Source organism: Sminthopsis crassicaudata, chromosome 5 (assembly GCF_048593235.1).
Source record: "Sminthopsis crassicaudata isolate SCR6 chromosome 5, ASM4859323v1, whole genome shotgun sequence".
In the NCBI taxonomy this organism is placed as follows: Eukaryota; Metazoa; Chordata; class Mammalia; order Dasyuromorphia; family Dasyuridae; genus Sminthopsis; species Sminthopsis crassicaudata.
This window is the reverse complement of record NC_133621.1, coordinates 219,351,594-219,364,289: the sequence shown is the minus strand read 5'-3', so window position 1 is coordinate 219,364,289 and position 12,696 is coordinate 219,351,594. Positions and strand designations below refer to the sequence as shown.

Below are 12,696 nucleotides of genomic sequence, written 5' to 3'. Positions count from 1 at the left end.
CAAAGGGGAAGGAGTGACATCTAATGCTATTGGCTTAAGGTCTCATTCTCTTTTGGTGTACTATGAGTTTACATTTCAATGAAATAACACCAATAATAATAAAAATAATAACCCCTTAATGTGGGAAAACTAGGACACTGCTACATTGTTGGTACAATTGTGAATGGATCCAGCCATTCTGGAGAGTGACTTGGAACTATGCTCAAAAAGTTATCAACAAATCACTATTGATCAGAGAAATGCAAATTAAGACAACTCTGAGATATCATTACACACCTGTCAGATTGGCTAAGATGACAGGAACAAATAACGATGAATGTTGGAGGGGCTGTGGGAAAACTGGGACACTGATGCATTGTTGGTGGAGTTGTGAAAGAATCCAACCATTCTGGAGAGCAATCTGGAATTATGCCCAAAAAGTTATCAAAATGTGCATACCCTTTGACCCAGCCATACTACTACTGGGCTTATACTACTAAAGAAGGGAAAGGGACCTGTATGTGCCAAAATGTTTGTGGCAGCCCTTTTCATAGTGGCTAGAAGCTGGAAGATGAATGGATGTCCATCAATTGGAGAATGGTTGGGTAAACTATGGTATATGAATGTTATGGAATATTATTGTTCTATAAGAAATGACCAACAGGAGAAATACAGAGAGGCTTGGAGAGACTTACATCAACTGATGCTGAGTGAAACAAGCAGAACCAGAAGATCATTATACACTTCAACAATGATACTGTACGAGGATGTATGCTGATGGAAGTGGATTTCTTCAACATAGAGAAGAGCTAATCCAATTCCAATTGATTAATGATGGACAGAACCAGCTACATCCAGAAAAGGAACACTGGGAAATAAATGTAAACTGTTATTTTTACCTTCTGAATCCAATTCTTCCTGTGCAACAAAAAATTCGGTTCTACACACATATATTGTATCTAGAATATACTGTAATATATTTAACATATATAAGACTGCTTGCCATCTGGGGGAGGGGGTTGGGGAGGAAGGGAAAAAATCTGAATAGAAGTAAGTGCAAGGGATAATGTTGTAAAAAATTACCCATGCATATGTACTGTCAAAAAAATGTTATAATTATAAAATAAAATTAAAATTAAAAAAAAAAGTTATCAAACTGTGCATACCCTTTGATCCAGCATTGCTGCTATTGGGCTTATATCCCAAAGAAATACTAAAGAAGGGGAAAGGGACCTGTATGTGCCAAAATGTTTGTAGCAGCTCTTTTCGTAGTGGCTAGAAACTGGAAACTGGGTGGATGCCCATCAGTTGGAGAATGGTTGAGTAAATTATGGTATATGAAGGTTATGGAATATTATCGTTCTATAAGAAAGGACCAGCAGGATGATTTCAGAAAGGCCTGGAGAGACTTACATGAACTGATGCTGAGTGAAATGGGCAGGACCAAGAGATCATTATATACTTCAACAACAATACTGTATGATGATCAATTCTGATGGATGTAGCTCTCTTCAATAATAAGATGAACCAAATCACTTCCATTTGTTCAATAATGAATAGAACCAGTTACACTCAGTGAAAGAACTCTGGGAGATGACTATGAACCACTACATAGTTTTCAATCCCTCTGTGTCCGCCTGCATTTTTTATTTCCTTCACAGGTTAATTGTACACTATTTCAAAGTCCGATTCTTCTTGTGCAGCAAAACAACTGTTTGGACATGTATATATATAGTATTTAATTCATACTTTAACATGTTTAACATGTATTATCCCTGCCATCTGGGGAGTGAGGGGGAGAAGGAGGGGAAAAATTAGAAGAAAAGGTTTGGCAATTGTCAATGTTGTAAAATTACCCATGCATATATCTGGTAAATAAAAATCTATAATAATAAAAGAAAGGATGGTGGTAGGGGTAGTAAGCAGAATAAGAAAGGAGAAAACAAAAGAAACTTGACCATTTGGGGGTCCCCAATAGTTACTATGATTAAAATAATTCCTTCTGGAACCATGTCACCATTCCCTATGCATTAAAATTGTTTGAATATTTTAAAAATAAAAATAATAACCCCTCAAGATGTAGAAACTAGGTTGGGCTTTGAGGGGATATAATGATGATGATGATGATTACTGTTAATAATAGTGAGAGATAACATAGCTTAGAGGACAGAGCCAGTTCTAAAATCAGGAAGATCTGGGTTCAAGTTCTGCTTCCCTCACATAAAAGGCTGTGGGAGTCTGGGCAATCTGCCTGCTTCTTAGAACCCCAGGGGACTTTCTAAAAATATTAATTTCAGAGCAGACATAAATCTGCAGTGGTAGGAGTTACTTTCCCGAGAATTCTTGAAATGATGAAATCAAAGGTTCTGTCCAAATAAAAATTGTCTTAGTTTGCTAAACTTTAAGGTTTGCAAAGTGGAGATCCAGAGGTTTGAAGAAATTACTTAACACAAGTCTGGGGGCGGGAGCTATTATTATTCTCATCTTACATCCTGAGACCCAGGATCTAGCTAAATAGAGAGAATAGTGTGTGTATGTGTATGTGTGTTTTGTTTGCCCATGAAGGTTCTGTGTGTCCACATGGGTCTGTCTAGATGTTGCTTATAGGAAGGCATGAATAGAGATCTTTAGAGTTTCCTCCACTTACCTTCTCCAAGAGAGACTTTGATCCCTTCCAGGAAGGAAAGCAGGAGGTTGGGGCCAGAGGCTGGGGCCAGAATTCCTCAGAGCACAGAGTATCTGGCTAAAATAATACTATCTAATCCCTTAAATATTGTTAGTCTGTTGAGTTATTTTTCAAACATGTGTGATTTTTCATTTCCCCATTGGACTTTTCTTGGCAAGGATGCAGGAATGCTGTGCCATTTTCTTCTCCAGGTCATTCTATAGATGAGGAACTCAGGCAGTTAAGAGTGACTTAGAGTCACATAGCTAGTGAATGTCTGAAGCTGGATTTGAACTCAGGAAGAAAAATCTTCCTGACTCCAGGACTGGCACTCTATCTACTTTACCACCTAGGTGCCCTACTGTTAGTCTAGAAAAAATAATTTTTAGGTTCAAGATGAACTTTATTCCTTAATGAAGAAAGAGTTCCCCAAGCTATGTAATCAAGGCTTGATTTCCTTCCTATCAAACACCAGTTTTACAAAGGATATATGTAGGGAACAGCAAATGAACATGTTTAACCAAACATATAACAAATAGAAATTAGAGAAAGTATACATAGAAGAATGTGTACCACATAAAATGAAGAGGAATGAGTTCTCCCAATGACAGTAGCATTTCTCAGCTTAACGAAGACAGAGAGTCCCAGATCATTGCCAAGGGGAAATTCCCCAAAGTTAATAGTGAAGCAAATTTTGAATAGGAGCATGATCAAGGTATTGGCTCATTAACATGTTTACCTTTTCCCCAATAACTTTTTTTTTTTTTTTTTTTTTTTTTTGGCTGAGGTAGTTTTGGTTAAGTGACTTCCCCAGGGTCACACATTTGAACTCAGATCCTCCTGACTTCAGGGCTGCTGGTCTATCCACTGAGCCACCTAGCTGCCCCTCCCAAAGTCTTTGTTTCGGGGACCTGCAAGAGGTATGGATATGTGTCTCTTCTCTTGAAACTGAAAACTATAAGACCGGGATCTTTCTTCTCCCAAGCCTCACCAATTTTACTACTCACTCAAGTGTGGAACATCAAATGATCAATCTACATCTATGAGGAGAGTCTTATGCAAATGAGTTTTGAACCTGGGTTACCTAAGAAATCTGAGGCAATCATTTCCAAAATATACAGAGAACTGACTCTAATTTATAAGAAATCAAACCATTCTCCAATTGATAAATGGTCAAAGGATATGAACAGACAATTCTCAGATGATGAAATTGAAACTATTTCCACTCACATGAAAGAGTGTTCCAAATCACTATTGATCAGAGAAATGCAAATTAAGGCAACTCTGAGGTATCATTACACACCTGTCAGATTGGCTAAGATGACAGGAACAAATAACGATGAATGTTGGAGGGGATGTGGGAAAACTGGGACACTGGTGCATTGTTGGTGGAGTTGTGAAAGAATCCAACCATTCTGGAGAGCAATCTGGAATTATGCCCAAAAAGTTATCAAACTGTGCATACCCTTTGACCCAGCCATACTACTACTGGGCTTATATCCCAAGGAAATACTAAAGAAGGGAAAGGGACCTGTGTGTGCCAAAATGTTTGTAGCAGCTCTTTTCATAGTGGCTAGAAACTGGAAAATGAATGGATGTCCATCAGTTGGAGAATGGTTGGGTAAATTATGGTATATGAAGGTTATGGAATATTATTGTTCTGTAAGAAATGAACAGCACAACACTTCCTAGCTGTGTGATCCTGGGCAAGTCACTTAACCCCAGCCTCAGAAAAAAAAAAAAAAAAAAAAAAAAAAGAAATGACCAGCAGGAGGAATACAGAGAGGCTTGGAGAGACTTACTTCCATTGATGCTGAGTGAAAGGAGCAGAACCTGGAGATCATTATACACTTCAACAATGATACTGTACAAGAATGTATGCTGATGGAAGTGGATTTCTTCAACATAAAGAAGAGCTAATCCAATCCCAATTGATCAGTGATGGACAGAATCAGCCACACTCAGAGAAGGAACACTGGGAAATGAATGTGGACTACTTGCATTTTTGTTTTTCTTCCAGGTTATTTTTACCTTCTGAATCCAATTTTTCGTGTGCAACAAGAGAACTGTATGGATCTGCACACATATATTGTATCTAGGATATACTTTAACATATTTAATATGTATTGAACTACCTGCCATCTAGGGGAGGGGGTGGAGAGAACAAAGGAAAAGTTGGAACAGAAGTGTTGAAAAATTACCCATGCATATGTTCTGTCAATAAAAAGCTATAATTTAAAAAGAAAGAAAGAAATAACAGGATGATTTCAGAAAAGCCTAAAAAGATTTACATGAACGGATGTTAAGTGAAGTAAGCAGAATGAAGAGAACATTGTCCACATAACAAGATTATGCAATGATCAGCTGATCAAACTTGATGCAATTGATGCAATGATCAAACTTGGCTCTTTTCAACAATGAGGTGATTCAAGGCAATTCCAATAGACTTGTTATGGAAAGAGACATCCATATACTGAGAGAGAACTATGGAGACTGAATGTGAATCAAAGCATAATATTTTCACTCTTTTTTTTTTTTTTTAATGTTTTTTCCCTTTTTGATTGGATTTTCTTTATGTAGCATGATGAATATGGAAATATGTTTAACCTATAATGGATTGCTTGTTATCTTCCAGAAGAGGAAGAGGGGTAGTGAGGGAGAAGAATTTGGAACACAAGGTTTTACAAAAATGAATATTGAAAACTATCTTTGCATGTATTTGGAAAAATAAAATACTATTTTTTAAAAATTAAGTTTATTCAATCATATTTCTCTCACTAAATTTACAATAGTACATAAATTAAAATTATTTTAAGTTGCTTATTTGATATTTATCTCATTCTTTTTAAAAATTATCTCATTCTTTACCAATTTCTGTTCTATTTGAAGGTTTCATAATGCATAAAAATCTATTGGGAAGCCAATGTATACATATAATGCATAAATATATGAGTGTATTCAAATTTTTTTCAGGATAAGACGAATGATCACAAAAGTCTGGAGATTAACTGTTTAAAAGTTTAAATGCTAAAAGTCTATAACTGTGTATTCAGCAACCATTTTAAAAGAAAAGAACTACATTTCCATGAGGCCCAGACCTAGGCTGAGACTACCACTCCCAGAACCCCTTAGGGCTGGGCCGGTTCCGAATTAACTCATAAGTAACCACTTAATGACACCGTGATGTAAATCTAAGGCATTTATCTCTTGGTTTGACGAGGTTAGACCTGGGTTACATTGAATCAAACTGTCAATTTCTTCAATCAATCAAAGTCATTGAGTGGGAGACTGGGTTGAGCCCTCTCCTATTTGCTTTTGATAGATGGGAAATCTGACACTTAGGAGGAAGAAAGTAGCTCAGGCTCTCAGAGACAACTTGAGGAGTGATAGAAAGTACTGAAATTGGAGGCAGGATCTGGGCTGAAATTCTGACAATACTGGTCAACTATGTGCTCTTGGACAAGTCATTTGGCTTTCCCTTGTATAGACCCCCTTGCTGTAAGCCCATCCTGGGGCACCCGTCCTCTTCCACTTCAGCTCTGGGCTCACTCTCTTTCCACCCCAGACTGAAAACTTAAAGGGAAATCTTTTGAATTTGGCTCAAGTCTAGAGTCTCCTCAAATTAAGGAATGGAATAAACACTATAGACCAGATATAGGACAGCTCTCTATTTCCTACACACACACCTATAAAATGCTAAAAATACAAAAAAATCCAAAATACACAGAGAGAAAGCATCAATATGATATTGCTAACCAATAATTGTTATTCTCTCTTGATAGGTTGACATTAAAACATAAAAGGATTTACGAATGGGTATTTGACCTTCCCCTTGACTCAGTACTGTCCAAATCACTCCCTCATGTCTTTTAGCAAACCAGACCAGAGCTCCAACTCATCTCAGGTGGCTGCATCTTGTCCTCTGAGAAACTCTGTCGTCACTTGAGGAAGTGCTTCCTACAGTGCAGTCTGCACCCACGGAGGGACCCAGGAGATCTTGACCTTTCTGACTTCAGCAAGTTTTAGATCTAGGGGGATTCAAATACAGATTTCTTGATGATATCACTTTGCAGTAGGTGAAAGAGGAGATTCTTTGCCTCAATTGTTACCTAGTCTTAGTCACTGCATAGGTGTGACCTCAGTCAAATTGAGACCTGTGGAAGACCTTAGCTTAAAAAGGCCGAGGTTTCCCACGCATCCAGGGCCGTCTCCAGGCATCCAGACCCATTTCGTGCCACCCGATTGGATTGGAGGGGAGCGTGAGGCAGGTGACCTTGCACAACCTCCCTCATTTAAATCCAATTCACTTGCATGTCATTGTATCACCTCCCTGAGCTCTTGGTCCTCTTCAAGAACAAACAACAAACAACAACAAGGGGGTGAGCTCTCCCTTTGCAAAATCTTCTCACTCTCTCCTCTCTTCCCTTACCTCCAAGCCCCCTGCCCTCATAGCCCCCCTTCTCAGAAGTGACCATTTCAGGATTTCAGAATCTGGCGTCAGAGTTACCTTACTTGCCTTATCCAAAACATGACAAGTTTCAAGTGGGCCTTATTTTTCACCCTGTGTCTTTCCCTTTCCCTTGGATCCCTTTTATACAGGCCTAAGTGAAGATGGAAAACAGGTTTCCCTTATATCCGCTTTTGGCCAGTCTGGAGTCCAGAAGGAGGGGAGGGTTCTGATCCTGGTGTTGGTGAGAAATGAGTACTGGAAAAGCTCATTAGGTTTATTTCTTGGGTTCTTTCAGGAATGGAGATTTAGCCATTCTTCTTGTTTTGGTTATCAGAAGTTCCAGCTCCTTTTGCAAGACCAAGGCAGGGAGTGTGTTAACTTTGACCTCTGCTTTCCTTTGCTGGCCAAGGGGATGGCCGCCTCCCACTGCCTAGAATGACATGCTATCCTTCCCTTATCCTATTTCCCTCCCCCCAATTTGCTACTTACCATATCTGGTTCTGGATCTGGGTAGAGGCCAGGAGCATAAACAGCGGCATTAGGGGTGATGGATACCGATACCCCACTTCCTATAGCCTGGGACCTGATTTGGAAAGATGCTTGGATGCCAGAAAGGGACTTTGGGGAGGGGGAGGTGGTGAGTCATAACCTCACTCTCAACTTTGAATTCTTCCTCTCAGTTGCATCCCACTCCTACTCTGCAAGAGATAAAGCTTGCAGAGGGAGAAAATATTTATCCCAGAGGACGGGGAGTACAGAGGTTGAAATGAGTTCTCCTATGTCCCTAGCCTTTCCTAAATCAGTGACTTTATGCATTTGGGATGCCATGGTCCTCTGTGTTGGGGTGATTCCTGCTCACCCAAGGGTGAACCTTTCAATCCAAGCACCTAATTCTCCAATACTCTCCTTCCCTTATTTCCAGAGGGAGCCGTAGTTTGGCAAAATGCCTTGGGAAATGTGGACAGAAAGATGGAATCCTTGGGGCAGGAGGTTGGGGCCGGAGTCCCAGAATGGGGGAGGCAGGGGAGGTAGAGGGCAGGCAGGCTTCTTTGTCTATCTTTGTCTTTCTCCTCCACCTCACATCCCCCCCCCAGCCTGATCCCTGCCCCCGCCCCCTTGATATCCCAGACTCCCTGGCTATTTAAACTCAGTGCCCGCTGCGGGCACTGTCCTTGTGCCCGTCATCCATCATCCACCATGCCTCCCAAAAAAGATGCCCCTGTGAAGAGGCCATTGGGACCTTCTGCCCCCAAACCTGCTGCCAAGCCAGCGGTGGCCCCTCCGGGAAAGCCCAAGGCTGAACCAACTGCTGCCCCTGCCTCGGGAGCTCCCACTAAACTCCAGGAGCCCCCCATTGACCTCTCCAAAGTGGTGGTGAGTCCCATAGGCATAGGGGTCAAGTGAAGGGAAGGGAGCAGGAATGGGAGGTTGGGGAGGCATATTTGAGACGAGTGGATTTAGAGAGATGATGAATAGGGGGCTTATAGATGGAATAAGGAGAACAGGGGAGGACGAAAATGGGTATGAGGGCTTTCTTAGCTCCCCCACAACAAACTCGGAAGCCAGACACTAAATCTGTAGAATGGGGTTGTCAGAAATCTGAATCCAAGCACTCAGATTTTGCTGTTCCCATGTTCATTTTTCCCCTCTTGTCTCTTCAATATGGCCCATGATGGCACCCCTTTACACCTTGAATAGAGTACAGAGATGTGGGGAACACTAGAAGCTGGGAACAGAAATGCTCAACTTCTTGGCACTCTATCAGGATCCATTCCATACTTCCACTTTTCAGGGCCTGAGAAAGGGGCTAAAAGAGAAGGAACGAGGCCATTTGTCTGGGAAGGGAGGGTGGGGAGTGGGACTTGTTAGACAATCACAGCTGGGGGTGTGGGGGTAAATTTAGCTTTTGTTCAACTGCGGGTTATGTGAGGGATGCAGGGTTGGAAGAGCCAGGGGAGGAGAACAGGTGGTGCTGGATTAGCATGGTTTCCCAGGAAGGTCTCCCTCCCACATAGCCCCTGCTGGTATTCTCTTAAAGCCTGGAGCTGAGAATGGGACTTAGGCACTCTTAATTCCCAGCTGGGTCCCTTTGAGCCGGTCCATAAAGACTGCCAAGGATAAGGGGTCGGGGGGAGGGGGTTGGCCAGCATGGGGGTTTCATGGCACCCCAGCCATCCTCACACTGTCTTTTCCTTCACAGATCGAGTTTAACAAGGACCAGTTGGAGGGTGAGGAGACCATAACCACCCAGCCCCACCCTCTTCTCCTAAATCTGCTGTCACTATCTTGTCTTTCTGTCTCCCTATGTCTGTCTGTCTGTCTCTCTTTTTTTTTTAACCAGCCTCAGAATGCTTTCCACATTAGTTCTGTCCTCAGAATTTCTTCCTCCTGCTCTGTTCTACCTTAATCTATTATTCTGATTCCTGCTTCCAACCATGGAAGGAGGGAACCCCCTTTGGCTAACCCTAATTTCTTCCCCATTCCCAGACTTCAAAGAAGCCTTCCAACTATTTGACCGGATAGGAGATGGAAAAATCTTATACAATCAGTGTGGAGATGTGATGCGGGCCTTAGGCCAGAACCCCACCAATGCTGAGGTGCTCAAGGTCTTGGGTCACCCAAAGAACGATGGTAAGACTTCAGGAAGAGTGAGGGGTCACAGGAATGATGGTGGTGGGACAAAAGCTCAGCAGGTGATGTTAAGGACTCCAACAGAGAGTTGAGTCAACTGTTGTGTTTTCCCTAATAGTAATTTTGGAGGTGAGAATGGTTCTTTGTATAGGATCAAGGGATTCTATAGGGTTTCTTTAGGAATTCAGTTCAGGGGCAGCTAGGTGGCGCAGTGGATAGAGCACCAGCCCTGAAGTCAGGAGGACCCCGAGTTCAAATCTGGTCTCAGACACTTAACACTTCCTAGCTGTGTGACCCTGGGCAAGTCACTTAATCCCAGCCTGGGGTGGGGGGGAAGAAATTCAGTTCAGAAAGGAGTTGGACTAGAAGTTTTCTGTGATACTGTCCAACTCTGAGCTTCTGTAATTCTAACATAATAAAATGTAAGGGATTCATGAAAAACACACGAACTAGAAAGTTCTAGAAAGGGCCAGAATATTCAAAAGAATAGTAGTGGTACATGTCATATTCTACTCTTCACAAGTCTATTTAGGATTTTCTCAGCAAAGATACTGGGGTGGTTTGCCATTAATGTATAATTAGGTAGAAGTCAGAAAAGACCCTCTAAAAATATGTATTACTAACAAATGAAAATATCAGCGACTCCTCCAAATACAGTTCAATGACATGTTTATGTGCTGTATATAAAGCATTTATCATGTGTGTCATGAAAACAAAATCTACATGCACTCACAGTAAAGTTCTATTTGCTAAAAAAGAAAAACAGCAGAACTAAAATGATACAGAACTGCCTTGTGGCTAGAGATCCCAGGTAATGGGGGGGGGTTAAGGAGTCCCAGGAAAAGATTACTTAGGACCCTCTTTCCTCCCCTCCTGCCATTCCCTCAGAACTGAACTCCAAGCGTGTGGACTTTGAGACCTTCCTGCCCATGCTCCAGGCCGTAGCTAAAAGCCGGGACCAAGGCACTTATGAAGACTATTTGGAGGGACTTCGAGTGTTTGATAAGGAAGGGAATGGTACAGTCATGGGGGCTGAACTGCGACATGTCCTTACCACCCTAGGTAAGACTGGCAGGTGAAAGAGGTGGCACACGAGTGGAGGCCATGATGGAGAAGGAAACGTTCGCTTGAAATTAGGGGAAAGAGCCCAGACTGATGGGATGGAACAAGGTTCAGCTCAGGGGCAGGAAGTGGGCTTCATGGCCATTGTAGAGGGCCTGTGTGGGAAGGGGGGTTGTTGGGCAAGGCAGGGCAGACATGGCAATGCAAGTGGGCATTTTATCCAGCCCAAGCAAGGACATGATATTTACTGGAAAGGACGCATTTGAAGAAGCAAGAATAGCCGAGATGAGGAAGGTCCCCAACTCCAGAGAGCATGACCTGAGATTTCTTAACGTTCTGACAACCTCAAGTGCCAAGCGGGAAGGGAGTGAATCAGAAGGCCTGCATGCAGGCCTTCTGCCAAGGTTGCGCGGCCCGGGGCAAGTCGTTTTCATTCTTTGTCCAGGAGACAATGAAACTCGGGCTTCCTGGGCGTTCTGCTGGGAGGACTGCGTCATTTTGAAGAAAAGCGATACCCAAAGCATAGCATTAATAATATATAATGGGTTCCTGTGCAATAAGAAAGTCGGTTCTGCACACATATATTGTATCTAGGATATACTATAACACATTTAACATGTCATCTAGGGGAGGGGGTGGAGGGAAGAAGGGGAAAATTCGGAACAGAAGGGAGTGCAAGGGATAATGTTGTAAAAAATACCCATGCATATGAACTGTCAAAAAAAACCACAATTATAATAATAAAATTAATAAATAAAGAAATAAAGAAAATATATAATGGGGAACATGGGACTAAGGGGAAGAGGGAAAGGAAGGGAAAGAGAAGGCTCAGTTTGGGGGGCAAGATAAAGAAGTATTGTCCCTAAATAGTATGGCTGAAATTGGGTGGGAAGTAGTACATTTCAAACTTTTCTCCTTCTGCTATAGGGGAGAAGATGACGGAGGAAGAAGTGGAGACCCTCCTGGCCGGCCACGAAGACAACAATGGCTCCATCAACTATGAGGGTGAGAGGATGGGGGAGAAGCAGAAATCCAGAAAGAAGCTGGGGGAGTCACTCTCTGGGAGGTGCCGTGGGCCTGGGGAACGGAGAGCAGGGGAGCCGGGCTCTGACGGCCTTCCTTCCTTCCCTCGGCAGCCTTCCTGAAACACATCATGTCCAGCTGAGGCCCCAAGGTACAGTGATCCCCTGCCCTCCCCCCTGTCTGCCCAGCCCCCCCTGCTTTCTCCCTTTGGGAGCTTCACTAGCGATAGGCTGCCCTGGAAACATCAGTGAATGTGGACTCAAGTCCTTGGGTTCAAGTTGTCCCCACATCGTTGCGCCTCCGGAATCCTGGGCTTTCACCTGTGCTTAATTCATTAAGATACGTTTAATGATATTTGTTTTCTCAGTCTCCCTGGGCTGTGGTGAGGAAAATGTTTTCAAACCACCGAGAATGTAGAGGCTACTTCTATCAGCCTCCCCTTCCCATTTTTATCCGAGGCATTTGGGGATAAGTGGCTGGCCCAGGGTCCCACAGCTGGGAAGTGGGAAGTGTCCGAGGGCGGATTTGAACTCGGGTCCTCCCGACTTCAGGGGGTGTGATCCACCGGCCCCCCAGTTTTCCTGTCTCTGGGAGAACTGTGTCCACCTCGTTTTGCTCGGGGGGGGGGGGGGAGTGGGTGGGGGAGGGAAGCAGTGCCCCAGCTCCGGAACGACTCGAACACTTTTGTCTCCGTAGATCCTGCTTCTCTCCACCGGGACGGCTTTCCTGCATCCTGGAGAGATGAAAGTCCTGTGCCTTATAAATAGGAGGCACCGAGTAAATGTTTGTTGCTTTGAGCATGGAGAGGGATGGTGTAGGAGGGGACCGACCCGAGTGTCCCCCTACTCTCACTTTACTTTCCACAATAAAGAAATGGACGCCCAGT

General features: G+C 43.0%; 1 protein-coding gene across 1 annotated transcript; it reads left to right on the top strand.

Moving 5' to 3' along the window:
* Positions 1-8,240: 8,240 nt before the first annotated feature.
* MYL6B (myosin light chain 6B) lies at positions 8,241-12,694 on the top strand. Its single transcript, XM_074270041.1, has 7 exons — positions 8,241-8,468; positions 9,295-9,322; positions 9,582-9,725; positions 10,614-10,787; positions 11,715-11,792; positions 11,924-11,961; positions 12,507-12,694. The coding sequence occupies exons 1-6, from the start codon at positions 8,292-8,294 to the stop codon at positions 11,950-11,952; spliced, it is 630 nt and encodes a 209-aa protein (XP_074126142.1). The 5' UTR covers positions 8,241-8,291; the 3' UTR covers positions 11,953-11,961; positions 12,507-12,694.
* Positions 12,695-12,696: the final 2 nt, after the last annotated feature.

Bases quoted from the DNA above. Each gene is read 5' to 3' on its own strand.
- MYL6B (XM_074270041.1), top strand. From the start codon at position 8,292: ATGCCTCCCAAAAAAGATGCCCCTGTGAAGAGGCCATTGGGACCTTCT. The intron at 8,469-9,294 runs GTGAGTCCCATA...TTTCCTTCACAG, and splicing joins TTGACCTCTCCAAAGTGGTG to ATCGAGTTTAACAAGGACCA. The intron at 9,323-9,581 runs GTGAGGAGACCA...CCCCATTCCCAG, and splicing joins TAACAAGGACCAGTTGGAGG to ACTTCAAAGAAGCCTTCCAA.